The sequence below is a fragment of the Canis aureus genome, chromosome 26 (genome assembly GCF_053574225.1).
Source record: "Canis aureus isolate CA01 chromosome 26, VMU_Caureus_v.1.0, whole genome shotgun sequence".
Lineage (NCBI taxonomy): Eukaryota > Metazoa > Chordata > Mammalia > Carnivora > Canidae > Canis > Canis aureus.
The window spans coordinates 37,971,176-37,998,003 of NC_135636.1; the positions used below are offsets into that span (position 1 = coordinate 37,971,176).

The window sequence follows — 26,828 nt, forward strand, 5'->3', positions numbered from 1 at the left end:
TAGATAGAGACAGATTCACATCAGTGGAACTAAAGCAACACCTTAGATGCTTTTGACTGACCTTAGTACATTTTCCCTATTGCACTTTCGCTGACCTTCTAGTGGCTGGTGTTGAAGTTATGGAATGACATTTTGGTGGCATTGTTCAGCTCTCTCAAGCTTCCCCGTCGTCTTGCTAAATTCCAAAGGTGTGTTCTTTCCTCATTCTGGGCGACTATAAAAACATCACCTGTGACAGGGCATCAGCCTGACTCACCTGTCTAGAATGGATGATGTGTTTGAGAGACTGGTTGTAATAATGGATGCAGAATTATGAATGCGCAAGTATAGTGTGTACAGATTTGAGGCTTGTCCTTAAAAGCTTTGTCAAGTCTCTCTGATGGTTTTTGGGGGACATTGCATAACGCTACTAGTGCAATAGACTTCTGAGGTGAGTTTCTAGCAACAGAGGAGCAGAACTTTGAACCCTGTACCTTGGCTATGGGCCAGACCCGTTTGTTCATTGTGGGCCTTGTGTTTAGTGCATCTTGACTCCGCTCATGCATGATAGGCTAATTGTCACTCTAATGCCCATGAGTTACTTCTTGTAATGAAACTTCAGCTGGATCTTCCCACTTGTTCTCCAGGCTGCTTGAACTTAATGTAATTCGGAATTTCAGAGTTATCGTGGCTATTTGAGAAGAAACCAGTTCCCATTAGCCTTCTGTACTCATATATTCATAATGCTGGGAATCCATAATGCTGGGAATCTGAGGATTGTGCTGTGGTCTGGCCCAGAGGAAACAAGCCAGATTCATCTGATTTTGGGTTTCTCACACAGAGTTCACCAGAGGCCCCTCTGTATTTGTGGTATGTGTCCTATACCATATTGTGAGCCCATCAGGCTCAGTTCCTACAGCAGCAGCTGTATTACTTAAACATTATATTAACATTTATGTTACTTAAACATTTTCCCAAAAAGAATTTAAGGTGGTAGCTCCCACTGAACCACGTTCATTTTGGTGTGCACCAGACACTATGTTATAGACTTTACCAGCACCTCTGGATGTCACAACTTCCCCTGTTGGATAAATCCTGTTGTCCTCCATTGAAAAATGAGGAAAGTGAGGCACATATTAGGTGACTTGCCCAAGGGAAGAGCCCCCAAGAGCAGAGCTACAGTGGGACCCAGGTCCATGTGACTCAGAGCCAGCGCTCTTGCCTAAAACCTTGCTGCTTCTCCAACATATACTGCCTTTTACATTCATGTTGCCCAGTGGAGCTCCTGGCCCAGGCAAGTGGCTGGGAAAGTTGGTTGATTCCATCTGAATACTGTTTGGTAGCCTTGAATTGGGTCACTGCCCCTCAGCTGCAGTGCCTGGCACATAGTAGGCCCTTGTGCAGGTTTACTTGAGGAAAGACAACAAAGTAGACAGTACCATCCCCATTTTACAGATGAGGAAACCTGATCACAGAGAGGTCAGGTGACTTGCCTGAAGTCACCATTATTGCCCGCAGTGGCACTTTTGAATGCGAGGGCCATCTGATATATGTAATACCAGCCAAATTCGTGATTCTTCCCATCTTCCTGTGTTTATCACTAACACAGGCCTGTTTCCAGAAACCCTTGGGGATGGGGGTTACAGTCTTTTCCAGTTCCTTGCTGTATCACTTTGGGCAAGTTACTTTCTCACTCTTATCATTGTTTACTTCACTTGTAAAGGGAGGACAGGAATAATATCTACCTTCCAGATGAGTTGATTTTTGCAGACACCTGCTTCACTCAGTGCCAGACGCATGGCACACACGCCAGTAATGAACGTCTTGCCTCCGTGTCTAAGTATAGCATCTCATAGTGAGACAGCATTGTATCCGGCTGAAGTTCAGGCTGAAAAAGTGCCCACTTTCCAGAGACCACAGCCTTGCAGAGAAATCTCACCTGCACTGCACATACATTGTTGCCTTTGCTTGCTCAGACATTGGACAGACATCAGACAGGGCGAAAGGTAACAGTGAGTGGAGTCGAGGCGAGGCGTGTGTTAGATAGTAGTGAATGCCTACAGCCACACAGCACCTGTACTGTCAGATTCAGAGCCCATCCTTGTCCATATACTCAAGACTGATGTGTTGATTAGCATCCAAGTGGTTGGAGGATTCTAAATAACCATGGTTAAGAGGCTTATTTTAGTTTCTCCTCCCTTCTGTGACCTCTCCCGGGAAGAGAGCAAAAAAATCCCTGTGCTTGGTCTGTTCTCTTCAGCATAACCCAACTTCATTAAGGATTAGCCTGTGACTCTGGTCTTGGCATGTTGTCTCATCCAGAAGGATCATGTCTTCTTTTGATCATCTCATTCTTTCCAGAGCAATAGTTCTTTTTTATTGGAATAAAAAATTAAAATGGACATGCCCGTCAGAGATGACTAAGCCATGGTTGGCGACTTGCTTCTTATCATCCAGTATCAAACACAGAAGTGGGAATCAAGGGAGCAGAGACTTCCTTCAATTTCAAAAGAATGTTGAGAGGAATAGAAGCCCTCTGAGGGCAGAACTCACTCCCTGTTCCACCCTGGGTCCCCACAGCACCTTGCCTGGAGCCCTGTTGCATATGGTGGCGCTCGGGAAGCTAGAAGTATCAGTGGCTTCCATTGTTATTTGACTGGAAACAAAGGGCAATTTATTCATTCCTTCAACCAGTATGATTTGCAGTATAGTGAACAAGACCAAGTAACCTCCCTCATAGAACTTTCGTCCCAGTAAAAGACACAAGTAAAAGAAGGAAATAAATGAGGGGCTGAGATAGAGAACTCGACGTGTCAGGGAGGCAACCTTTTGAGGGAAGATGCTCAGGGAAGGCTTGCTCAATTCTCTGAGGAGTTGCCCTCTGAGCTAAGGCCTAAAACATAAGGAAGAAAGGGGGACGAGCCATCCAGGCAGAGGATCAGTAACTGTGTAGCCCTTGAGACCAGAAAAAGTGTGGCTTGTCTGAGAATTTGAAGTTAACGGTGGCTAGAAAGTGTGAGCAGAGGGGAGAGTGGTGGGTGATGACGTCCAAGGGGACAGTGGGGCTAGAGATGGGGGGCCTTTGTAGCCCTGGTGTGCTATTGGATACCTGTAGTGCTGGTGTGCACTTTGATTCCAAGTGCAACAGGAAACATGAGGGGGGGGGAGTGATCTAGTTAATTTCTGTATTTTTACTTATGCTTGTGGCTATGAAATGCAGGTGGCCTGGATTGAGTTAGATAGAGATGAGATTGAAGGACGGGATATGGGCAGGGACCGCTGAGGGGAGGGAAGGGTCAGGGATGATTTTGTGCACCTGGCAGGAGGGTGCTATCACTCCCAAGATGGGGAAGACCGGGTTTAGGGGTGAGGGTGGGCTGGGACTTGAGAGTTTTGTTTTGGTTGGATTAAGGTGCCGGATTTCCCTGAGCCGATCTGGGACTGAAATATAAAGTAGGATCTGCCCTGGATGTGGGAACCTGGAGTTGCGAGGAGAATGCTGGTCTAGAGATGTCCCTATGGGTGTCACAGTATAGAGAGGATGTGTAAATGCTAGGGGACTGTCCTGCAGCTGCTGTCAGCAGCTCGAGCTCCACTGGGGGAGTGTTTGCTCCTCTAAGATGCTGGCTGCAGCAGAACTGGAGAACCACAGTTACTCTACTGTGAGATACCCACCTGAAATTTATTTATGCCACCAAGGACCAGGAAGGTGAGATGCTACTTTTGGCGCCACAAAACCATTCTGTGAGCTTGTTTTCAGAAAAATCCATATCTGGGGTGTGACTGAGGCATTAGCGGTGACTGGCTGGCTGTGTTTTAATGGGTCAGGTGTAACTTAAGCCCAAGGCCTGAGGGCAAGGAAATCAGTGTGAAGGTGGTGGAGAGCAAGCAAGGGTGCCTGGTGCCTCCAGATTAGATCAAGGGCAGAAGGACTGCAGAGAAATTGGAAACCTAGAAGCCTTGACCGGAGACAGGCAGCAATTACTTTGTGAGGGTTTTGCTGTGAGAAAAACAAGAACGAGGATGTAGAAGCAGTCTCATCAGACTTGAGGAATGACACGAAACACTCGAGTAGCTTGAATGATGGTGATTGAGTCGCTCACAACTGTGAACTTTAAACCGGTGATGCTGGTGCTCATGATCTGTGGGTCCTCCAGAGAGAAACACTGAGTCTAACAAGACTTGAGGTCATCTCGGCAGCCTTCTCTTCCAAGTGGGGAAACAGAGGCCTAGGGGGCAGGGTGGTTTGTCTGAAGCCAGGACCACTTCCCCAACTTTGATGTCTTCATCCCACAGTTGATGTTTCATCCTGATGGATGATGAAGAGCAAGTCCCCCAATTCCCACCTCCCCTTCCTCTACTGTGCTTTTTCTTCCCTGTCCCCTGTCACCCTCTCACGGAAGAGCAATCCTCTGGTTTACGGTGTTCATTCTCAGGTCTCTGTCTCGCCTCACTGAAATGTAAGCTTCACAAAGGCAGTGATTTGGGGTTTTGGGTTTTTTCACTGAAGTATCCTGTGTGCCCTGGACAGTGTCTGGCCCCTGGTAGTTGTTCAGTGAATATTGGATGGATGGATGGATGGATGGATGGATGGATGGATGGATGAAAAGTATTTTTGTTTGACTATAAATAAATTAATGGATGCTGTGGGAAAATGCCAACCCTAAGGCATTGTTAGCCCAAAATAGAGTAGCATATTTTCTTTTTTACTTGTTTGATTCTGGCTTAGATCAGGGGTTACAGGAACAATTTGTTTATGGGAAATTAATTACAGACTTTTCAAAATATTAATAATAACTAGTGTTAATAACAGCAAGAGTAGCAGTTATTAATAACTGTGGTGATAACTGTAATTTATGGAATGTTTACTGTCCGTGAAAGGCATGCCATTCTGTGCTACAGACGTCATACCCATTAACTCATCTGATCCTCATGAGAGCCCAAGAATGGTGGAACTGGGGTCTCATCTCCTGAGGAGGACACTGAGGCTCAGAGGTGTAGTCACTTGTCTAGGGTTGAACAGCCACTATGGATGAACGATCTGGAATCCTAAAGATTAATACCCCAACTACCAGTAACACTTGGTATTAGGTTTGGGGCAGTTTCTTTTTGGAGAAGAAACTGAAAAGGCCAAAAATAAGGCAAGCATTGCTCTTTGGAGAGTCCCGGGACCCAGAACACCCTCCAGCTGGTCTGAAACCACAGGCTGGAAACGAGATGTGGTTTTACCAACGCAGCTTTCCAGCATCCCCCCACTCTAGGCTCTACATTCTCACATCACAAAGAGCCTTTCGTCTTGAACTGTTACGCTTTTCAGACCACCTCCCTGAAGCAGGCCAAGGCAAATTCCTGTGGCGACAGGTACTAAACCATTCCTGGGGAGGCCACTGTAGCCCCTCACACTTGGTCACACCCCACCCTGGAAAGGAAGGGTGGACAGAAAGAGACTCCTTCACCTCCTTCATACACCACTTCCCTGTGGGGGCCTCAGGAAGGGGCTGAGGGACATGGTGATTCCATAAATCTCTCTGAAGACTTGAGTAAGCCTTTGAGTTCTTGGAACACTGCACCTATTAAACTGGTTATAAGCTCACGGAATTAATCACCACCCATTGTGGATAATGTGGGCTTTCATTCCCACCCGTGCCAGCCAGAACTGGGTTTGCTTGGATTCAGTGATACTCCATACATACAGCAGTGAAACCACATGCTCCACAGCTGCAGACACAGGTTGAACATGAATAACACTTCTGGGCTCTGGTAAAGAGAGAGGGTTGTAACATACACTGCATTCTTAAGCACCAGGCACTGTGCCAGTATCTTTACAGACATGATATCATTTAATTCTAATAATAAGCATGATGAGGCATGGCTGTCCCATTTCTGAAGGTGAGGATGGGTGAGAGATAGGTGACTTGCCTGAGTCTCAGAGCATTGCAAGAGGCAGAGCCATGTTTTAACTACAGATTAAGTTGGTTCTCAAACCTGGGCTTTGCTACTCTGCTCTTCTGTGGTACCAGGTAAGAGCATGAACTTTGGAGCTTCACTGCCTGGAATTGAATATTGATTTTGCCACTTACTAACCACGAGACACTGGGCAAGTTACTTTACCACCCTCTTCCTTGGCTCGTTTATCTGTAACATGGGGATAATAATAATATATGCAAATCATAGGGTTGTTACAAGAATTAAATGAACAGACGTATGTAGAGCACTGAGTGGCACATAGAAAGCACTATGTTAGCACTAGCATTCGCTACTAGTTTATATATCATGTCCTCTTGTACCCTCTGGATGACGGACCCTTAATCTCAGAGGTTTCTAACTATCCCTCCCACGGCTTGCATCTCTATTCTCCAGACACTTGTGTAGGTAATCCATATGAAGCACTTCAAGAAGTGGCTGGTGTATGATTCCCGATAAATGTTAATGATGATCAGTGTGGCAGTGCCCAAGACACTGGGGGTAGAGGTGCGTGGAGAGGGGTAGCATCTGATCCTTAGTGAGCAGCCACTCTCCCTGGTACAGTATGTAGACAGAGACACAGTCACCATCCAGAGGCTCATCTTATGGGGGGGACAAGAACTAGGGCAAAGATTATTTTGTGTACACCAAGTGGCTGTTATTTTAATGTCCTAACAATGCATCAATATGCAATTCATTGAAAAGTTAGAGAGATGAAAGTATTACTAGTTAAGTTCTTGGTTATGGCTGAGTAAATTGAAGAGATTAAAAAAAAAAAAAGAAGAAGAAGAAGAAGAGGAAGAAGAAGAGATTAGCACTTAGAACTTGTCCAGGGATAAATTGTCTCCAGAGAGTTTGGGGCACACTGTGAATGAATTATCACTCTCTGGCTACGGCCACCCCAGACTGGGTCCGAGCACAGAGCCTTCCCTTCTGGGTGCCCGGACAGGCTGGGCTTCCTGGCTCTGCGCTGACCTGGGCTTTGTCATGACCGTACTTTCCCCTTCTTCTAGCTTAAAAGTTGGACGGTGGAGGACCTTCAGAAGAGGCTCCTGGCCCTTGACCCCATGATGGAGCAAGAGATTGAAGAGATCCGGCAAAAGTACCAGTCCAAGAGGCAGCCGATCCTGGACGCCATCGAGGCTAAGAAGCGGCGGCAGCAGAACTTTTGAGGGAGGCCCGGCCAGGAGGCCCGCCCGCACAGCAGGCCTCCGGTGAACCCGGGCTGCTCGCCACTCGGCTTGTTGGCCGACACGTCTGCCCCGTTGTTTCCCCACAGCACCTTCACCTTCGCGAACTCAGGACGTGCGCCAGTGGGAAGGGCTGCCTGCCATCAGTGTGCCGCCTCGTGTATGGATTTAAATTGGTCAGTTATGTTTTTCAAAGGATTCGTATCGGCGCTTTTAAACTCAGAGTTTTAAACCCCAGGAACCAGAGACTCTAGGATGAGTGATAGCTGGGAAAGTGTTAAATGTTGTTTGTCTTTCTTCTCCCAATAGCTTTCAAAGGTTCTTTCTGGAAGACTTTTTAAAAATATATAAATATGCACATATATATAAATTATAACTGGATTCCCCACTGAGTGTGGTGGCATCTCTGTACAGGTACAGTTTTAAACAGTTGGCCTCTTTTCTGTAAGATTATGGTACTGTGGGACACGAGGGCAGGGGCACCGGGAGGCTCTTGGGGTCACTCAGCTCCCAAGAACCAACCTCACTCTTTTGCAGGGCTGCACTTAAAAATTTGGTTTGGGCCAGTTCTTTCCCATGGATTCAGCCTTGTGTGGGTCATCTCTGGCTTCTGGAGCTATGGACCATGTCCGAGGAAAAGCCTTGAGAGTTTGTGTATACTTCTCAAGTCCCAGGAGAAGTCTGGTATCCTCTTTGCAAACTGCCCCTTGTGGCTTCAATGCCTTTCACCCATCTGCACTCTCCCAACCGCCTGCAGTCACAGCACAGATACTGCCCAGTGCCTTAAGAGGAGACATGACCCAGTGTGGGGATGGGCCTGCCAGGACCTCTCCACAAACACGGGGCTGTGTGCAGTCCGCAGAAGGAGAAATGTTTTCAGAGTTCTCATTGTTCATGTGAAGATCGCACAGGGGCATTTTGCTCCACATTCCTTACAGACGGGGTAGAGGGCATAGCTTTTGTGATCATTTTCCAGTATGTGACTATTTTCTTTTTTTATTTTACTGCTGAGGGGTCTGGAAAGGACACAAATATCAGACTAAGATCTGTTCTCCAGGAGGCTCCATCCAGCCCCGCAGAATGTCAGAGCTGGAAGGGACCACAGGCATCATCAGGCCTGACCAAGCCTCAGAGAGGGGAAGTGACAGAGTGTCAAAATCACAAAGCAAATTGAAGCAAGAGCTGGGACTGGACCAGAACTCCTCACTCCTGGGCCGCTGATCCAAGCATTCCCTTCCCCGAGGGGAGAAAGCTCTGCCATTTGGGTTAAGTAGTCCCAGGGCACCCTACCAAGGGAAACTTGCTCTTGCCTGGTCTCCTCAGTGGAGACCCCCTAGGGAAGCCAGGTTCAGGTTTGGCTGGTCCACGAGCTCTGCAGCCTTGGCCGGACAGCAGACCACACCACGCGGGCAACCTAGGGCCGCAGGCAGATCAGAGGGCTGAACCATCCTTCTGTGGCACTGGCTCATGGCCACATGTCATGTAGTCCACAGCAAATAGAAGACAGGAAAGGCAGATGTCTGCTTATTTTTTAATAATAAAGATCTGTAAGGATAATGTAATTTGACTCCATAAGGATAGTGTAATTTGACTCCATAATTGCTTTTGCTTCCCAAACCTGGGAATCAATGGAGTGGCAGGGAACGTCCCTCTTCTCTGGCCAGATTCTGTTCTTTGCAATAAAAGCAAGTTTTAAAAAGTGTAAGAGGCAGTGGTTGGTCTGCAGGGTTTGGCCAGTTAGGCAGTTATGTGGCAGATAGAACAGAAGACAGTTGGAAGATCCCACTGGAATAACCAATGGCAGCTAGCAGGTGTCGACCACTGAGTATATGCCAGGCACTGAGCTAGGTGGGCTTTTTATATATGTCAGATCCAAACTTCACAAGAACTTCTAAGTTAAGTATTTTATCTCCATTTCATAGATGAAGAAATCAGTTGAGAGAGCGAAAGACCATGTATTTCCCAAGGCAATACAGCTAGTAAGTGACAGAGTCAGGACTCATAGCATCACCACATGGGACCAAGTATTTACTGACTTAAAAGGAAGACCACAAGTCTTTAAAATGAAGGGACCACCTTTTCTTGCACAGAATAAATAACTCCAGCTGGCATTTTTAGGTTGGGAAACGTCCGAGTTAGTAATCAAGTGTGACAGCCAAGTGAGTGTCACCAACCTCAGCATGGAGCGTGCTTTCCACCACACCATATACTGTGCTCGCGAACAGGCCTGCCTCAACCTCTTTCATTATAGAGAGGACTTTGCACTTGGCCAGACAGGAGGGGAATTGCCCATTTCTTCCTTCCTAAGCTAGATCCAAGTAAAAGAAGGTTTCGGTTTTTCCCCATAAATATTCTTGGGTCCTGAATCTTGATCTGGAGTTTATTTTGTTCTAGCAAAGGACACTGCTCACCAGTCTAGCTAGACAAAGCCCTCAGGCCAAAAGTCAATTTCTTTGGACCAGGTCCATTTCCTGACAAGGTGCATTTGTTTCTTGGTGACAGAAAGGCAGCGGGGCAAGTCCTAGTTGTTTTCCCCTTGAATGCTAACTCCAGCATAGGTCAGCGTGCTTTCTTTGAGCCCTGAGTGTTGGCATCTGTGACTTAAGCTCCTAGGGAATGCTGTTCCCCTCATCTGTTCTCTCTTTTTAAGAAATAATGACCCACACCTAATTGTATCTTTAAAAAAAAAAATCTCAAATTCTCTAAGAATATCTTGATTGCTTCCTCATCAGTAATTTTGAAGCAGATTTCCCTTGCTTTTTCCTTTGTCCCTTCTCCCAGCCACCAACTGGATGGATAGATGGATGAATGAATGTTTGGCTGGCTGGCTGGCTAGCTACCTAGACCAATAGTCAGAAGCAACTTAAGAGCTGTAGCCTTAACCCCTTGAGACTACTGTGTATTCTGATCCAGGAAACCTTTAGCACCTGCCAAATGCCAGAGGTTTATTACACCATTCAAATTTCAGTAGCTCTTACCAATTTCAGGAATGAGAGAGGAGACATCATTATAGCTCCTACAGATATTAAAGGACTATGGAAAATGTCTTGAACAACTATGCTAATAAATTCAACAATTTAAATAAAATGGACAAATTCCCTTTAAGATACAAAACACCAAAGCTCATTCAGTAGATAATCTGAATAGCGCTGTATCTATTAAAACTTAATAGTTCTGGGAGATATAGGTATTATTGTCCTCATTTTACAGATAAGGAAACTGAGGCTCAGAGGGATAAAGTCTGTTGCTCAAGGCCATGCAACTAAAATATGGTGGAGCTCGGATTCAAATGCAGGTCTTCTGATTCTTATTCCAGTGCCCTTTCCAGCATACCACGTTGCCTCTAAGAATTGGAGCTCCTCAGCCTCCCATCCCATCCTTTCTTACACACTGTGTATTTCCATCAGGATTGTATTCATTGTATTTGGATTCTGTTCTTTTTTGTTTCTAGAGGAAAAAAAAAAAAATCTCTTCCACCAGCTTTCACTCGAACCAACTTGGAAAAAGCTTAAATGCTGTTGCTGATGTACAACTTAAAAATGTGAAGTTTGTAGCTTTAACTTTTTGTAATAAAAACTAATAACACTGGCTTAAGTGCTGACTTGAAATGCTATTTTATAAAGTTTGGATGTAAATAATCAATCGAGGTCAGCAGTTTGTATATGTAGGAGACATAGCTTCCTCCCTGCACCCCCCATTTTTTTAAAATTTGAGGTGCTTCCTGTGTGTTTTTATGTTAGAATTGTTCTCCCTCCTTCCTACACGTGGTCACCTTTGTTTTAAATAAACTGTCCTTTGGAACCCAAGACTTTCTTCTTTTTAAAAATGAGATCCTCCCTCTATAGCCTGGATAATCATGTTGTGAAGCTCTGTGATGCTGACTTTGTGGTGTGTTGATTCTAGAATCCAAAGCCGGGGAAGAAAGGGATAGGATAGGGAGAAAACTTTTGCTGATGCCTCCTGTGTGCCAGGTACTGAGCTGGTTGTCAGGGATATAAAGATGAACCAGACATGGTTCTTGCAGACCAGGTGGGGAGCTGGTCAAGCACCTTTGGGAGAAGGAAGTCCATGGGCCATGGACACAGGAGGAGGAGTGACCATCAACCCTGCTGGCATGTCCCACAAAGCTTTGCTGGAGGAGGGAATACATCCTGAACTTAAAAATGAGTGCAGGAGGGCCAGGTCTGGAGAGGGCAAGAAGTGACAGCATGAGCAGCCTATTGCAGAGGGTCCAGTGTGAGAGTGGCCATCTTGGTGTCCTTCATCCCTGTCTCTTGTTGCATGAAGCTGGGCCACCTGCGGCCCAGCATTCAGAGGAAAGCTGCCCTCATAGGGCCCATCCTTATCCAGAAATACTTCCCTCACCTGACCCTGGGTTCTCTTAAAGTTTACCCCAGAACAGAGAAGGAATAAAATTACACCAAACAGCATAAGGCTCTTGAGTCAAGTTGCCCTTTGGGGTTTAATACAATAGTCCCACAGTCTGTGTGCCCAACTGTCATGCCACTCTGTCATCCTTTCTGGGTGTGGGGGTTTGTTTCTTGTTGCCTGATTGACTCACCGCACTCCCTGAAATAGTCTGCGTGTCTTCCTTTCCTGTTACCAGCGCTGATGACGGGTGTTCCCTGTTGCTCAGATTGAGAACCTGAGGCCAAAAGGAGGGAAGGGGAGGTGAAGTAAACTCACATCTACCAAGCACTTCCTACGTGAGACTCGGGGCAGAGCCTTTTAGATGGTCTTACCTTTTCGCACAGACTCTGAGGTCTCTAGTACTGCACCCTTTCTGTAGATATGTGATTCTAATAGTATGCGGTACTGCCCACTGGGTAGTGTTCTGGAAATGTGGCAGAGTGGTTTTGTGGTAACCATGAGCGCAGGTTTAATGGGCAGAGGCAGGGATGCTAGATGTCCTGCCGTGCATTCTGGGACAGTCCTGCACCTGCTCAGCACCATAGACAAACCCCACTGGACATTTACGTTGGTGAGAAACTTGTTTATTAACACCTGATGCTAGACCAAACCTCATTTACATCTAAACACAAAATACTCTGTACAAGTAAGGTTTTACTGTTAATTTTCCAAGAATGAACCATGCAGAATAGAGACATTCATGGTTTTGCTTCATTTGGAGCTTTCCCGAGAGTTGCCAACTATCCACAGCAGCGGCACAGGCAATATTTGAGTCACTGGTGCAAGACAACACACAGATCAGTTTAGATTTATAGCTGTCACATTCACAGCAAGCGTGTGTCACATGTAATGAATAAACGATCATTTCAGAGAAGGATGAAGTGCCACAAAGAAAACAGTAGTGAGACTGTGAGCAATATGTGCACATGTGCATGTGTGTGAGTATATGTGTGCACACACATGCATGCACACATGCGCAGGGAGAGGCAGCTTTATGGGGTGATCCAGGCAGGTCTCTGAAGAGATGGCTTTGAAGTGAGACCTGAATGACATGAAGGAGCCAGCCAGGCGGAACACGTGGATGGTATACATTCCAAGCTGAAGGCACAGCAAGAACAAAGGCCCTGAGCCAGGCACAGAGATTGGATCTGTTGGAAGGATGGCCTCCATGCCTGGAACACAGCACACAAAGGAGAGGGTAGGTGGCAGTGAGATCAGAGAGGTGAGTGAGGATGAGCGTGCGGAGCCTTGTGGTCTATGGGAGGAGGTCTGGGTGTCATTCATGATGAGACAGAAGCAGAGGGAAGCCACCCCACCGTGCCATGTCAGGTGTATTCACTCTCAGCCAGCATGCAGCCTTACAGTGTGGCGAAGACTCAAGTTTTGGCCATGTTGAATCTGGACTCAAACCCAGACTTTTGAGCCTGCTATTCATGCTGAGACCCCAACTGTGGCCTCAAATTCAAGAGTGAATCTGGTTTATGATCTGTACGCATATAGGCCACTTCCTTTCCTCTGCTCACAGTTGCTTTACCATTCCCAAAGAAAACCAGAGCGCTGCTGGATTTCTCTTTCCTTCCTATGCATTTCTAATTTTCCTCCTAGGATTTATTATGCCAGGCATTTTCACACGTTACCTCACTTGACCTTGGCATCAACACTCTGAGGTGCAGGTGTTATTATATCAAGACAAGTGAAGAAATGGGCTCAGAGAGGCAAAGAAACCCAACCAAGATCACACAACTTGTAGGTAGCAGAGATTCAAGTGCAAGTCCATCAGGCCTCAGGGCCCATAGGCTTTCCCGTATCCCACATGGTATCGCTCATGTTCTCCCATCCTATTCAAATAATTGGAGTAATCCCCTGCCCGAGAATGAAGGCAACACAGGGAATATAGGGCCAAGAAGGCAATAAGGGAAGAGACCTGATGACCTCAGTCAAACCTCTGGATCCACCTGAACTTGAGCCATTGTGTTGTGTTTCTGTCACTTGTAACTGAAGGATTCCTTACCCATCCAAGAATGTAGGACAAGATGCAGGTGGGGGAGGGCTTTGTATACCAGTCTGAGTGGAGGAGGATGGAGGTCAACGCCAAAACATGCTCCATGGAGATCAAAGGTCCAATCCAGAGTCCAGCACCTGGTAAGTGGCAGGGCCAATGTTGGAATCCAGACCTGACTCCCTAACCAAGGTGTGAGCAGTTCCTGCCCTTGAACTCATGAATTTCCTGAAGGTTCTGAACCCACTCTGTTTGAACAGGTTAATCACCAATCTACATCTCCCCTCATCCTCTTGTTTTCCAGCAGACAAGATTCTGGAAGACACTGTCCTTTTCATCTCAAAAGGTCCTACCTAAAAAAAAAAGCTACCTTATAAGGTTAGCTTCTCCACTTACTAAATTTCCTGGAGAATTCTTTCCACACTCAGGCTCAGGGCCCGGCTGTCCTGGAATGTGAGATCTGGTAGTCATCAAGGATCATCCCAGCTAGCACCTGAGGGCCATGTCCAGAGTGGGAGGAGAAATTCATAACAGGACCCACATTTCAAAGCCACTGCCTTCGGTGGCACTTGGGGAGTTCAGTTTGCCAACCAGAGCGGGACCAGCGGGATCAGGTGCCTGGTGAGTACAGCCTCATATTTGGAGGCTTGAGCTTGAATCCCTGAACATTGAATCCTTCTGAACATCCCACTTTGGGTCATGGTTTCCTCAGTTGTCCAAAAATGATCACTCTATTTCATTGTTGCTTTGTGAGAAGTATATGAGATAATGGGTGTGAAATCATGCTGTAAACTGTGGAGCGCCACGGGTTTGTGAGGGTGGTTATTATTGTTAGTTAATAGGTTACCTTCACTCTTGGGAGACCCAAGAAGTACTTCAGGAGGCCATCAGATCCCCTCTGACCCCCTTCTCCAATGTGAACACTCAGCCCTTACTTAAGCGAAAAAGCTCTTCTCTTCACAGAGAGACTCAGGTGTGACCTTGGACCTCCCTGGATCTCCATTTTCTGATCTATAATGTGAGGCGGGGGAGGAGAAGATCTTAAATTGGATCCTCCCTGAGGAACATTATGTCTCACTTAACAGGGAAATCCACACCCCAAGGTCATTGCAAGCAGAGAGAAGCTACCACAGACATCACATCCCAGAGCTGCCAACGACATGAGCTGTCCTGTGTAGCCTCCAGATCCAGGGCCCCAGTTACTCCTGAGCACCTCTGGACGTCATCTGTCCATTTTATAGAAAATGAAACAGACCCAAGAGAGCGAGACTGCAAGGGGATGACTATGGGATCTGCCCAATACTCCCTAACTCTTCTAGAAATTACTCGATTCCCACACCAGCTGGGAGTTCACATGGTGGCTACCATGTTCTCACAGACCCAACCGTCTGCCACAGTGGAGTGATCCAGCAACCCCATCCAGGACAGGCCAGTCCGCTCCTCTGATGCATTTTTCAATTTGGAATTGGGAAGGTCTCTGGCGGAGGCACCACAAGATACGGAGCTAGGAGATGTCTGCCATGTAATCCAGAGTCTGTCTCTCTCATTCCTGGTGTCTGTTGTTGCTGAAGCCAAGCCACTAGCTACCATTCCCGCTGCGTGGCTTTAGAATAGATATTTGTTGGTTTTGCCCACCCAGGATCCCTTTCCCTCATTTTAACTAAAGCATCCCACTTTTTCTTCAGGAAACTACACCTCCACCATCTGTGTTCTGGAGAGACCATCTGCAAGATGGTCTTCCTCCATCATCCTCCAGCCATGGGGTGGGCATGTGACCAAACTCATACAGTTAGACTCAGTTCTCTGGGAGTTTTTAGCTAGAGTGTTGTCACTTAGGCATTTTAATTGCAGGACCCCCTAACAGGATGATTCATGGGCTCTAAGTACCTCAATCTCCATATTGCCCTCATTCCTATCTTCCTCAAAGCCTGCTTGTTTAATCTGACTTTGATCCAATCTGGTGTCTATCCAATGCAGCCATTTTTTGCTTAAGATTTTCGGAGTTGGATTCTCTTGATTGCAACCAAAGACTTCTAACTCAAAGAGAAATTGGAAGTAGAATGGAGTTCTCCAAATCCTCCAGGAAGTGGGGGGTATTAAAAGTGGCCTTTCCTGGGGCAAAACAGTGAGGTTGCTCCTGGTGCCCAGCCCTGGAGAGCAGTCCATGGGATACAGCAGCAGAGGGCTGTTTCCTGTATTGCGTGGTATCATTTGACCTCCTGTCACAGTTCAATTTTAAGGAGATGAGGAATGCCCAGGCTGTGGGATAGAGGTGGATGTAGGGAAAAGTCAACAAAGCAAGCTCAAATAGGTGTGTGTGTGTGTGTGTGTGTGTGTGTGTGTGTGTGTGTGTGTTGGGGGCAGGGAGAGAATGAAATGTAGAGCAATTCTATGACCACAGTGAAAGAACCTCATGACTTACTGCAGGGCTGAGATCTCCAAACACCAAAGTTGGCAACTGATGATGTAGGTGGCTGACTTGACCACCCTGCTACACTTTTATGTATGGCTTCTGACCCCTGGACCGGCCATACAAGAAGATGTGGGAGGAACCCAAGGTGGTCTCAAACACTGGCTAGAAGCAGTCTCCACCTTCCTTATAGAGGAAGCTTCCAAGTTCCTGCTTGCTCTAGCCACCCCTCAGGGCTGCATAGCTGGATGGTGGGGATGAGTTTTGGCTTGGAGGGTGAAGAACAGACTGAGTAGGAAAGAATCTTGGACCGTTACAGAACTACAAAAACTATTCATTGGTACCATTAGAAATCTAGGGAATACTTGTGGGAATGAAGTTTTGTGGTGCTTGATGAAGGAAAGGGAAATGTAATGTTGGGCCAGATTGATCTCAATATGGATGTGTGGATCAGGATTCTGCATTCTCTGTGCTAGCTCCAGGAGCTGGCTGGGTTCTGACCATTGATGGATTGGCTAAAGCAAACTTGGACCAAATGCTGGCCCACATGAAATGAAAAAGGCCCCAAATCCCTTGGCATCATATAGAGGAAGGGACTCAAAGATTTCCAAAGACAGGAATGCTGGATTGGATTTATTTGGCGCCTCCTTCCCATAAATATCTCTATGGCCCTTGTTGAACCCAGAACACTTCACCTTTGCTGTGAGGAAAGTCTACATCAGGAGTGCTTGGTGAAGAGTTCCCTGATCTCTAAGGGAAGGAAGAATGCAGAGGTGTGGGAGGCCAGGTGTTGGCCTTTAAGTGCCTCAGAAATTAAGTGAAAGTGGTCATCAAAATATTCAGCAGGTTCTGGATGAGGCAGGATCTCTGCTGGAGGGCCCTGAGAAGGTAAAGCTGACCACCAATATTACTTAATTTGTATAACCAATAAAACATAATAAACAAAACAAAGCAAAGCAAAACAAAAACTGATCATCACCTAACACCTAGCCTTGATTTCATTTACCGGATGAAGGATACACTACTTGCTCTTAGGGAAGGTCTCTGCTATACTCTCACACCAGTGTAATGTGAACATTTCTCTTGTCTTCTCCAAAAGGGCCGTGGCCATTTACTGGGGTAACTGGGTGCTGAAGAAAGGGAAACACCCAAACCATTCAGGGACGATTTGGATGAAGAACTTTGAGCTAATACCAATTTCTTGGGTCTTGAGAGTACCACCATAGGTCCATCAACCATGTGAAAAATAATATTTTGAACTTTGTCTATGTGACTGGAGGGCTAGATCTCCAATATCTGAGTGATAGTTGGAAAAGATCCCCACATTGGCTCCCTGACCCAGGGAGGCCCTTGTAATATAAAAGGCCAATAGAGGGGAGCCCCGGTGGCGCAGCAGTTTGGCGCTGCCTGCAGCATGGGGTGTGATCCTGGAGACCCGGCATCGAGTCCCACGTCAGGTTCCCTGCATGGAGGCTGCTTCTCCCTCTGCCTGTGTCTTTCTGCCTCTCTCTCTCTCTCTCTCTGTCTATGAATAAATAAATAAAATCTTTAAAAAAATAAAATAAAAGGCCAATAGAATCCAAGTGAACAACTGTTTCGAAATAGAAAACTCAAAGCAGTACCGCACCTTTGGGGAGGCTGCAGAGACAACCCTCCACCAAAGACCCTGGAGGGTGATGACTCCCATCAGAACACCATTACTTCCCGTTTGGCTGGTGCAAAAGTAGATGTGTCTTGGAAAATGGCAGTGGACTATTTTAATCAAGTGGCAATTCAATTTCAGTCGCTTGGTTAGATACACTTTCCTCAGTATAATTCCTGGAGCTCATATGCATCTATTGGATTCCTTTTCTATTCCAAGAAACAGAAATCACTGGAAGCATTTTGCCATTAGTTGGAAGGGATAACGGTTTTTCTTTACTATTCAACTCAGAGATACCTTAGTTCGCCAGCTCTGCACCAGAAAGACTTTGATTGTCCTAATCCCCAAGATACCAAATTGATCCACTACACTGATTAAATCACATTAATAGGGCCTGGAGAGCACAAAGTGTGCTTTAGGTTATATATATGATAGGTTCCTTATGTTAGAAACGTTTTTTTTTAAACTGTGTGTCTGGGAAGAAAGAGTGAGCATATTGTGCGCTGGGCGGCCAAGGGTCAGAATGCAGTGATACCTGCTAGTTTGCCAAAAAAATGTCCTCCTTTATTTTGGTGATGTCACATGGCCTTTCTTCCATCCCATGTGGTCTGTTGCAGATGTTAATCCAGGTGCCCTGCCCTCCATCTCTACCAAGGGAGAGGCATGTGACACAAGCTGGGCAAATCAACCTCTCAGCTGGGACTGGAGCTGAGGGGAGTTGGAGGGGAGCATTTGGCTGGGAGTGTCCTCAACGGAAGATTCATGAGTCCCACCACTGATGGCCCTAGAGCTCCCCTCATCCCTGCATATCCTGAGGCCTGCTCAATTAGGTTTTCCTTTGACTGGATGAACTTCGCTGATACCCTTCTGTAGTGGGCTGAATGGTGGCCCCACAGATACATCCACATCCTAATCTCTGTAAATGCTACCTTATTCATTAAAAGGATCTTTTTGCAGATGTGATTAGCTTAAGAGTCTTGAGATAAGAAAGCACGGATTAGCTGGGTGAGCCCTAGTGACATCACACAAGTCTTTATGAGAGAGTAGCACTGGGCAATTGGCACATATAGAGGACAAAGTGACATCATAACAGGGGCAGAGAATGTTCTTGCCATAAGCCAAGAACACCAGCAGCCACCAGAAGCTAGAAGAGGCAAGAAGATTCACCTCTGGAGCCTCTGGAGGGAGTGTGGCCCTGCTGACACCTTGACTTTGGATTTCTGGCCTCCAGAACTCGTCAGAGAAGAAATTTCTATTGTTTTAAGCCATCAGGTTAAATAGCACTTCATTATGGCAGCTACAGGAAACTAATACACCTTCCAATAAATTTTTTTTGTAAGATAGGTTTTCTTAATATTTAAAAAAGATTTACTCACTTTAGAGAGAAAGAATGAGAGGGAAAGTGCAGGGAAGGGTAGAGGGAGAGGGAGAGGGAGAGAAACCTCAGGAGACTCCTCGCTGAGCTGGAACCCAGCACAGGGCTTGATCTCTTGATCCTGAGCCAAAACCATGGTTGACGCTCAGCCTGCTGTGCACCCAGGGGTCTCAGATAGTTTCTATTGCTTGTAAGCAAATAACCTTAATGGTAACTTGTTCATCATTGCAGTTACCTGTAATGAATTATTATTTTCGACCAAGTTAGTTCCAGCTGGATTCCTGTCACTGGCAACCTGTGCCAAACCCAAGACTGGAACCAGAGAATCTGGATTCTGAGTCACATCCCCCCCCCCCCCGCCATTCACCCTGAAAGCACGCCAGGCAGCCAGCTCCAGTACAGGCAGAAGCAGGTCTCTGGACCCAACCTCTTTATTTGCATAATGGTTTTGACACATGGGAGTGGAAGCGAGTTGTCGCTTTTCTGCCAGGACAACACATAACCTGGTGATGGATGCAGGCCAGACGATTCTCCCCCTGAGCTTTCCCTGCACTAGCTTTGGGGGCCTTGTCTGTGGGGTCAGAAAGTCTGGAAGCTATCTGGCACCTTGGGATGTTCAGCAGTTCGGCAAGGGTGGTGCATGCAGCCCTCCCCTCTCTGTGCCCCGGCCTAGGCAGAGCTGGGCCTAGATGTTACAAGGGGAGCATGCGAGAGGGCCGGTGTGTACTTGGGGAGTCACAAGCAGCACTCCCAGCTCAGCTCTGCCTCTGCTCCATCCTGAGACTCGGATTCCATCCACACGTGGGGGTCTACACAATGCATGCACCCATGCTGTGCCCCCTGCTTGGAAACACTTCCTGGAACCACTGCCTAATTAACTGTGCATCTGTGTGACCATAGGTTAAAATGTCACCCTCAAGAAAGCCTCCTCTGACCCCCTTAATGGTCCCTGCTACATTATGTGCTTCTAGTTCCCTGTACTTAGCCGAACTGTTACATGTTTCTGTGGCCATTGGATTAAAATCCATCTCCCTCACTAGTCTGTAAGCTTCACGAATACAGAGACATATATTTTGTTCCCCATTATACCTTGTGAACCCAGCAGTCAATGACTCAGAGCCCAGGTATGTCAAGTAAATCTGAGAAGTGGTAGAACTACCACAGTAGTGTTCTGTGTGTGTCTCTGTGTGTGTGTCGGGGGCACATTATGGGGCAGTGACAGTGTGTACCTCATACAAAAGCATTCAAATTAAAAAAATACATACTAAGGGGTACCTGGCTGGCTCAGTCAGTAGAGCATGTGACTCCTGATCTCACGGTTTTTGAGTCTGAGCCCATGTTGGGTGTAGAGATAACTTTAAAAAAATACACACTTATATATACACAAAGAAGAGAGAAATGAAAATGAAGCTAAATGAAACATGTCTACAGGCTACACATGAAGCCCCAGCTTGTGAGTCTTCCAAAAGATAGTTGTTGAACAAATGAGTGAAGAACCTACAAGGAAATCACTGTAAAAGCCTCATAATGTAAGCAGAATGGCGGGGGAGAACCAGGAGAATCTTCTGCTCACTCTTGTCTACAGCCTCTCAAGGGCAAGACCTCTCTGCTGGTCATTTCCTCTGCCTGCCCAGCACTCGGCACGCAGTACGCTGGACGAATTGGTGGATCCATTAGTAGGTATCACTAAATACCTTCTCCTCCCAAGTCTCGGTTCAACCAGATGATGTCTTCCATGTTGAAGCTCAGCCTGGTGGGACAGACAGAGCCGTAGCCAGGCAAGGACAGTACAGTAACAGGTGTTCTAGGAACAGTGTGTGAATAAGGCTAGGGGAATCCTTCCCTCCCAAATTTCTCACCAAGTAGAGGATTGAGCAGGTGAGTGTGAGAGATGTGCCCCCAGCAAGGATGAGATGGCTGGAGCTGGTGGAAGGGGGCAGAGGTCCCCAGCATCTGCCTGGATAGTAACTCAAGGTAGGGCTCGAGGTCTGCATGGTGGGAAGAGAATTGCCAAAGTCAGACGGGGGGAACCCAGGGGTCACAAGTGTCCATGCATAGCAACTCCCTGCTACCAACATTTCAGAACCGGGCTGGCTTTAAATCAGTAATTCCCTGCTACACATCTGGTTTCCATCTCCGTCTGGGGTGCAGACTGTGACCAGCTGACAGATGGGCCGAGATCTGGAGACAGGGCCAAGGGTGTGCCCACTTCACACGTCATGTCCTAGGATAGCTGGGTCTAGACCTCAGGCCACAGACCAGGGCCCCTTCAAAGTCTGCAGCTCAAGGAAGCTGCAGGACTACTGCTTAGCAAATCTTACACACCAGCTAAGGAGGCAGCTCCTCTCCTTCCTCCCAGACCTCATCTTTGAGAGCTGACTCTTGTTGGAAACTCCTGGAAAAGAACCACTGCTAAGGTACAGGACTCCTACATCGGAATCCCCTGACTGGTCCTTTCCCTAACTCTGATAGAGAGTTTGAACCCTATGGATGAACTCTGGAGATCCAGAGAACCCCCTCAAGCCACATGCAAACTTTGTGAGGGCAGAAGAGAGACAGCATGCAAGGAACACTGGTCTTGGCAGACCAACGAGCTTGGATTCCAAATTGGGCTCTACCCCCTCCAGTTGGGTGACATTTGGGCAAGTCCTGGCCCCACTCCGAGCCTCAGTTTTCTCCTCCTCTGACTCAGGGCCGAATGTGAAGGGCTGGAGGTGCTCAGGAACGGTTAGCATCCTTCTGACTTTCTCTTTGGCGCATGCCTGCTTCTTGGGTAGCCTGGAGGTCCATTTATGCAGTCCACTGGGTTGCTCATGGAATCTGGGCAACACTATCCTGGCCTGGACCTTTTGGAGGAACAGACGTAGCCCCTCAGTCTCATTCCTCAGGCCTGGGTGGATGATCCTGAGCAGTTCCGCCACCATGAACGCCGTAAGCAGGGAGGGATCTCTGCTGTTTCAGCTGACCGTAGGGGGTGTGGGAAGGGGGACACCAGGCCTTGACTTTAATAAACCTGAGAGTCTGGAGGTCCACTGGGGGCTTGGGCCTCCAGGTCTATAGACCTTCCCTCCTGGGAGGTCTCACGGGACGTCTCCAGAGACACCTCTGACACCCCATCGACACTGCTCAGCAAGTCCTCAAACTCCCGGGGGTCGCTGTTGCGCACGGCGGCCTCCAGAGCCTTCTGGCGGCGGTAGAAGTGAGAAAACTTGTTGAAGATGATGGTGATGGGGAGCGCCACCACCAGGATGCCCCCAAGGATGCAGCCCGAGGCTGCCAGCTTGCCAGCCACGGTCACAGGCACCACATCCCCATAGCCCACGGTGGTCATGCTCACCGTGCCCCACCACCAGCAGGCGGGGATGGTGTCAAAGCCCACGTCCTCCTCCTTCTCGGCTGTGTAGGCCACGCCAGAAAACACGGACACCCCCACCGCCAGATACAGCAGTAAGATGCCCACCTCACGGTAGCTGTGCTGGAAGAGAACGTAGGAAGCCAAGTCAGAGCTGGGTGGGCTCAAAGACCTGAAATCAAGCATATGTGGAAACTGAGGCCCAGAGACTGGAAGGGGCAGGTCCAAAGTCACAGAGCAAAGTAGAGCTGGCATCGAGACCCGGGTCCCTTGACTCCAAACTAAGATCTTTCGACCACAAGAGGCAGCCAACTCCCTGGGAGTGCACACAGGCCTACCTTCCATTGTCCAAAATCCCTGCTAAGCCACAGTGGTTTCTTCTAACGCAGGGGGATCTAGCAGCACCAGCCAGTTAGTAACAAGCTTGTGATTTTTACACAAGGGACAACCATAGTTTGTATTCCACAATGTAAAGGGTTCATTTAATGTACTTTTGTCTATCTCATTTCTGACAAGTACAAAAATAGATTCTGCCTCTCAGGAAAGCTCCCAGGATATATGTTCCCCAGACCAACCATGGACGCACTTGCCCATGTGTATAAGTATCTGCTCTGCCCCTGAGGCCAAGCAGTGGTTCTCAAATAGGGCAATCTGCCCTCCAGAGGATGTTTGGCAATGTTTTGGTTGTTTGGGTTTTTTTTAAGATTTTATTTATTTATTTATTCGAGAGAGACACAGAGAGGCAGAGACATAGGCAAAGGGAGAAGCAGGCTTCCTGTGGGGAGCCCGATGTGGGACTCCATCCCAGGACCCCAGGATCACAACCTGAGCCAAAGGCAAATGGTCAACCACTGAGCCACGCAGGTGTCCCTGTTTTTGTTTTTTTTTTTATATTTTATTTATTTATTTGAGAGAGAGCATGTACTCACATAAGTATGGAGGAGGGGCAGAGGAAGGGAGCCCAACCCTGGGCTCAATCCTAGGACCCTGGGATCATGACCTGAGCTAAAGGCAGAGGTTTAACCGACTGAGCCACCCAGGTGCTCCAACATATGGCAATGTCTTTAAACATTTTGGTTGTCACAACTGGGACAGGTGTGCTACTGGCATCTACTGGATAGAGACCAGAGATGCTGCTAAATATCCTATAATGCACAGGAGAGCCACCCTCCACCCACACACATAACAACAAAGTATTATCTCTCCCTAGATGTCAGCAGTGCTGAGGCCAAGACCCCCAGTCTGGAACTGTAGTTTCCTAGTCCCAAACTGTAATATGTGGAGGGATCATGTTGGGATCGTGTTTAAAAGGCAGAACTCAACTGAGTGGGTCTGGGATAGGGCCAGAAATTCTGAATTTCTAGCAAGCCTCCAGGTAATGAGAAAGCTGCTGCTGATCAGGGGCCTCCCTTTGAGCAGCCAGGAGTCTTCACCTGTGTCTTGGACACTGACAGCCTCAGTCAACACTCTTCTCCCTCCCTGCAGAAAAATCTGGTGGCATCAGGCCCTAGTTCCCTGCATGGCTGGAGGATCTTTGCTGGAGAGATCCTGAGTTGAGGGACGTGAATTCCTCGTACCTGCCCACTGGCCCAGGATTCTGCTCACATCACCCTGCTTGTACCCGGCATCCTGGCTGCCCTGCTACGAGGGCATAAAAAGGCTTTACAAAGCTATGGGTGGCAAGGGTCTCCTAGAGATACTTAGGAGGGCTGCGTGGAGCTTTAGGAGAAAGGGCAGGAGGTGCTGGGGTCAGGCAGAGCTGGGTTCTTCTCTGGGCTCTGCAACTTACTGAGGAACCTCCGACAAGTCCTGTCACCTCCCGGAGCCTTGTTTTGCAGTACAATCTGCAAAGTAGTGACAATAATCCTTGCCCCAGCTTGAACCCCTCACAGGCTCTATCCCCTATTACCTTGGGATAAAATCCAAAATCCTGGGCCAAGAGTGCATGATGGCCCTTCAGGACCCCGTCCCACTCGCGTCTTCAACTTCATCAACTGGCACCCCTCCTGCCAAGTCCCCTCCCAGTGTTCATCCTGTCCTCTCTCCAGGCCTTCATCCAAGCTGTTCACATTCCCTCCGTCCCCACGCCAGGCCAAGTTCACCCCTTCAAGGGTAAACTTGCCGGAGCAGTGATTCACCCCCGAGTGCAGGGCCTGGCACCAGAAGGGTGCTCTGGAAATTGCAACCAGGCTTTACAAAGCCAACTTTCTGACCGCGGGTGCTTCATCTACGGGAAGGGAATAAATAACCACATCTTCCTGAGGAAGTTGTCCTGAGAATGAAATCAATAATGGATGTAAAACTGGCACAGAATTAGCCCTCAGTAAAAGTGTTAGTTCTGGGGCTGCGGCTGGCCTTGGCCCGCGAAGGGTGACCGACAGTATCTGTGCCCGCCCCCGCCCCAGCCTGCCCATAATGCCAGACGTAAGGCTCAGCAAAGAAGCCAGTTAGCATCCCGCATAGACCAAAAGTAACCTTTGTCTTAGGTTCTTGGTTTTGTTGTTGTTGTTGTTGTTTTTAAAGAAAGAAAAGCAAAGCTCTGCCTCGGCTTTCAAGTGTCACCCCTGAGAAGGAGCCCTCCCAGGGCTGTTGGGAAGGTCAAACGGGATGTGCCGGTGCACCCGCCGTCTGGCACAAGGAAGGTCGCCTCTAAGTTCACCTGGCCACCCGCCCGGTGGCCACCGTCGCGTCCCCATTTCCGCGCCCCCCCCCCTCCATCCGGCCCCAGCGGCCTCACCTTGAGCGTGGCGCCCAGCGAGCGCAGCCCCGTGGAGTGGCGCGCCAGCTTGAGCACGCGGAAGATGCGCATCAGTCGGAACACCTGCACCACCTTGCCCAGGTCGCCGAGGTCCTCGCCGCCCGCGCCGCCCCGGTCGCCCAGCGCCACGCCGGCCAGCAGCGTGAGGTAGAAGGGCAGCACCGACACGATGTCAATGAGGTTGAGGGGGTGGCAGAAGAAGTTGCGGGTGCTGGGCGCCAGCAGGAGGCGCGACGACACCTCGAAGCTGAACCAGGCGATGCAGAAGTACTCGAGGTGCCGCAGCACCGGGTCGTCGCGCACGCCCTCCGCGCCGCGGCCCGCGGCCACCGCGGCCACGGCGGCCGCCGCCTCGCGGGGCTGGTACTCGGGCAGGCTGTGGATGCACATGGCGGCGATGGAGGCGAGCACCACGCCGATGGAGACGCAGCTGAAGAGCTTGCTGGGCAGCGAGTAGCCGGGGTTCTCCATGGTGAGCCACAGGCGGCGGCGCAGGCGGCCGCAGCGCGCGGCCCCGTAGCGCGCCAGCTCGCGCTGCACGTCGGAGATCTCGTCGGGGCACGGGTCCACGCTGCTCGGCGTGTCGCTGTCCTCGTCCCAGTCGCGCGGCCGCGCCACCCGCCGCTCCAGGTAGCGTGCGCGGCAGCAGGCGGCCAGCGCGCCCTCGCCCAGGCCCCAGTAGTCGGCCTCCTGGCCGAAGGCGAAGACGCACAGCTCGTCGAGCACGTGCAGGCGGCCGGTGCGGTAGAAGTGCAGCAGCCCCAGGAAGAAGCCCGGGTGCCGGTCGAAGTAGAACTCGCGCGCCGCCGCGTCGTAGTCGTCGCACAGCCGCCGCGCCTGCTCCTCCGACCCCGCCGCCTGCAGCCGGCCCAGCCGCGTGCCCGGGAAGCGCGCCAGGGCGCGTGCGCTCAGCCGCCGCCGCACGCCGCCCACGTTCACGCGCAGCGCCTCGCCGCTCCGCCGCCAGGGCGCACGCGCGCCGGGCTCCGGGGACTCGCTCACCATGGCCTGTGGGCCGACGCGGAGGGATGCTCAGCGGAGGGGGCGCGGCCGCGGGCGCGGGGGGTGGGGGGCGGCCCGGGGCCTGCCCCTCGCTCCCCGACCCGCCAAATCACAGAGCCTTCGCACCCCCGTTTCATTTGCACAAATTGGGGGCAATTATGAAAGGGACTGGCGGGAGAGGCTGACACCCCCCGAGGGGGGTGGGGGTGCTCAGCTAGGATATCACCCTTTCCTGTTTCATTTGCACAGAACAAACTGGGGGCAATTATGAAAGGGACTGGCGGGAGAGGCTGACACCCCCGACGGGGATGGGGAGTGCTCAGCTAGGATATCACCCTTTCCCAAACTTGGATTTTCTTTTTTTTTTTTTTTTTCAGTTTTTATTTATTTATTCATGAGAGGCACAGAGAGAGAGAGAGGCAGAGGCACAGGCAGAGGGAGAAGCAGGCTCCATGCAGGGAGCCCGACGTGAGACTCCATTCCCAGGTCTCCAGGGTCACGCCCTGGGCTGCAGGCAGGTGCTAAACCGCCGAGCCACCCAGGCTGCCCCCAAACTTGGATTTTCATATGCCAGGGCCTTCCAATGGGATCTTGGACATGCCGGCACTCTGAACCTCGGTTTCCTCCTCTGCAAAATGGGGGTAGTGATGCTGACCCTCCAGGGGTGTCAAAAGCATCGATACAAAGTAGTAGTTCTTAAAGTGTGTCCCCTGCACTGGCAGCATCAGTGCCACCTGGGAATTTGTC

The 26,828-nt window shown here is 49.0% G+C and overlaps 2 protein-coding genes across 6 annotated transcripts in view; one reads left to right on the forward strand and one right to left on the reverse strand.

Moving 5' to 3' along the window:
* STK4 (serine/threonine kinase 4) overlaps positions 1-10,939 on the forward strand; it is an 87,627-nt gene extending 76,688 nt beyond the window's left edge. For all 4 annotated transcript variants that reach the window (XM_077873311.1, XM_077873312.1, XM_077873313.1 and 1 more), the window contains exon 11: positions 6,957-10,939. In XM_077873311.1, the coding sequence (XP_077729437.1) occupies positions 6,957-7,115 (159 nt within the window). In that variant the 3' untranslated portion in view covers positions 7,116-10,939. The remainder of the gene's footprint in view (positions 1-6,956) is intronic.
* Positions 10,940-18,133: 7,194 nt separating this feature from the next.
* KCNS1 (potassium voltage-gated channel modifier subfamily S member 1) lies at positions 18,134-26,084 on the reverse strand. 2 transcript variants are annotated; one of them, XR_013365389.1, is made up of 3 exons: positions 25,059-26,084; positions 20,829-22,444; positions 18,134-20,719 (listed from the first exon to the last, which is right to left on the reverse strand). XR_013365389.1 is itself a non-coding variant. In XM_077873310.1 (2 exons), the coding sequence occupies exons 1-2, from the start codon at positions 26,082-26,084 to the stop codon at positions 21,974-21,976; spliced, it is 1,497 nt and encodes a 498-aa protein (XP_077729436.1). In that variant the 3' UTR covers positions 18,134-21,973. The 2 variants fall into 2 exon arrangements, 1 of the variants encoding a protein (XP_077729436.1); XM_077873310.1 differs by having other exon boundaries at positions 18,134-22,444.
* Between the last annotated feature and the right edge of the window lie 744 nt (positions 26,085-26,828).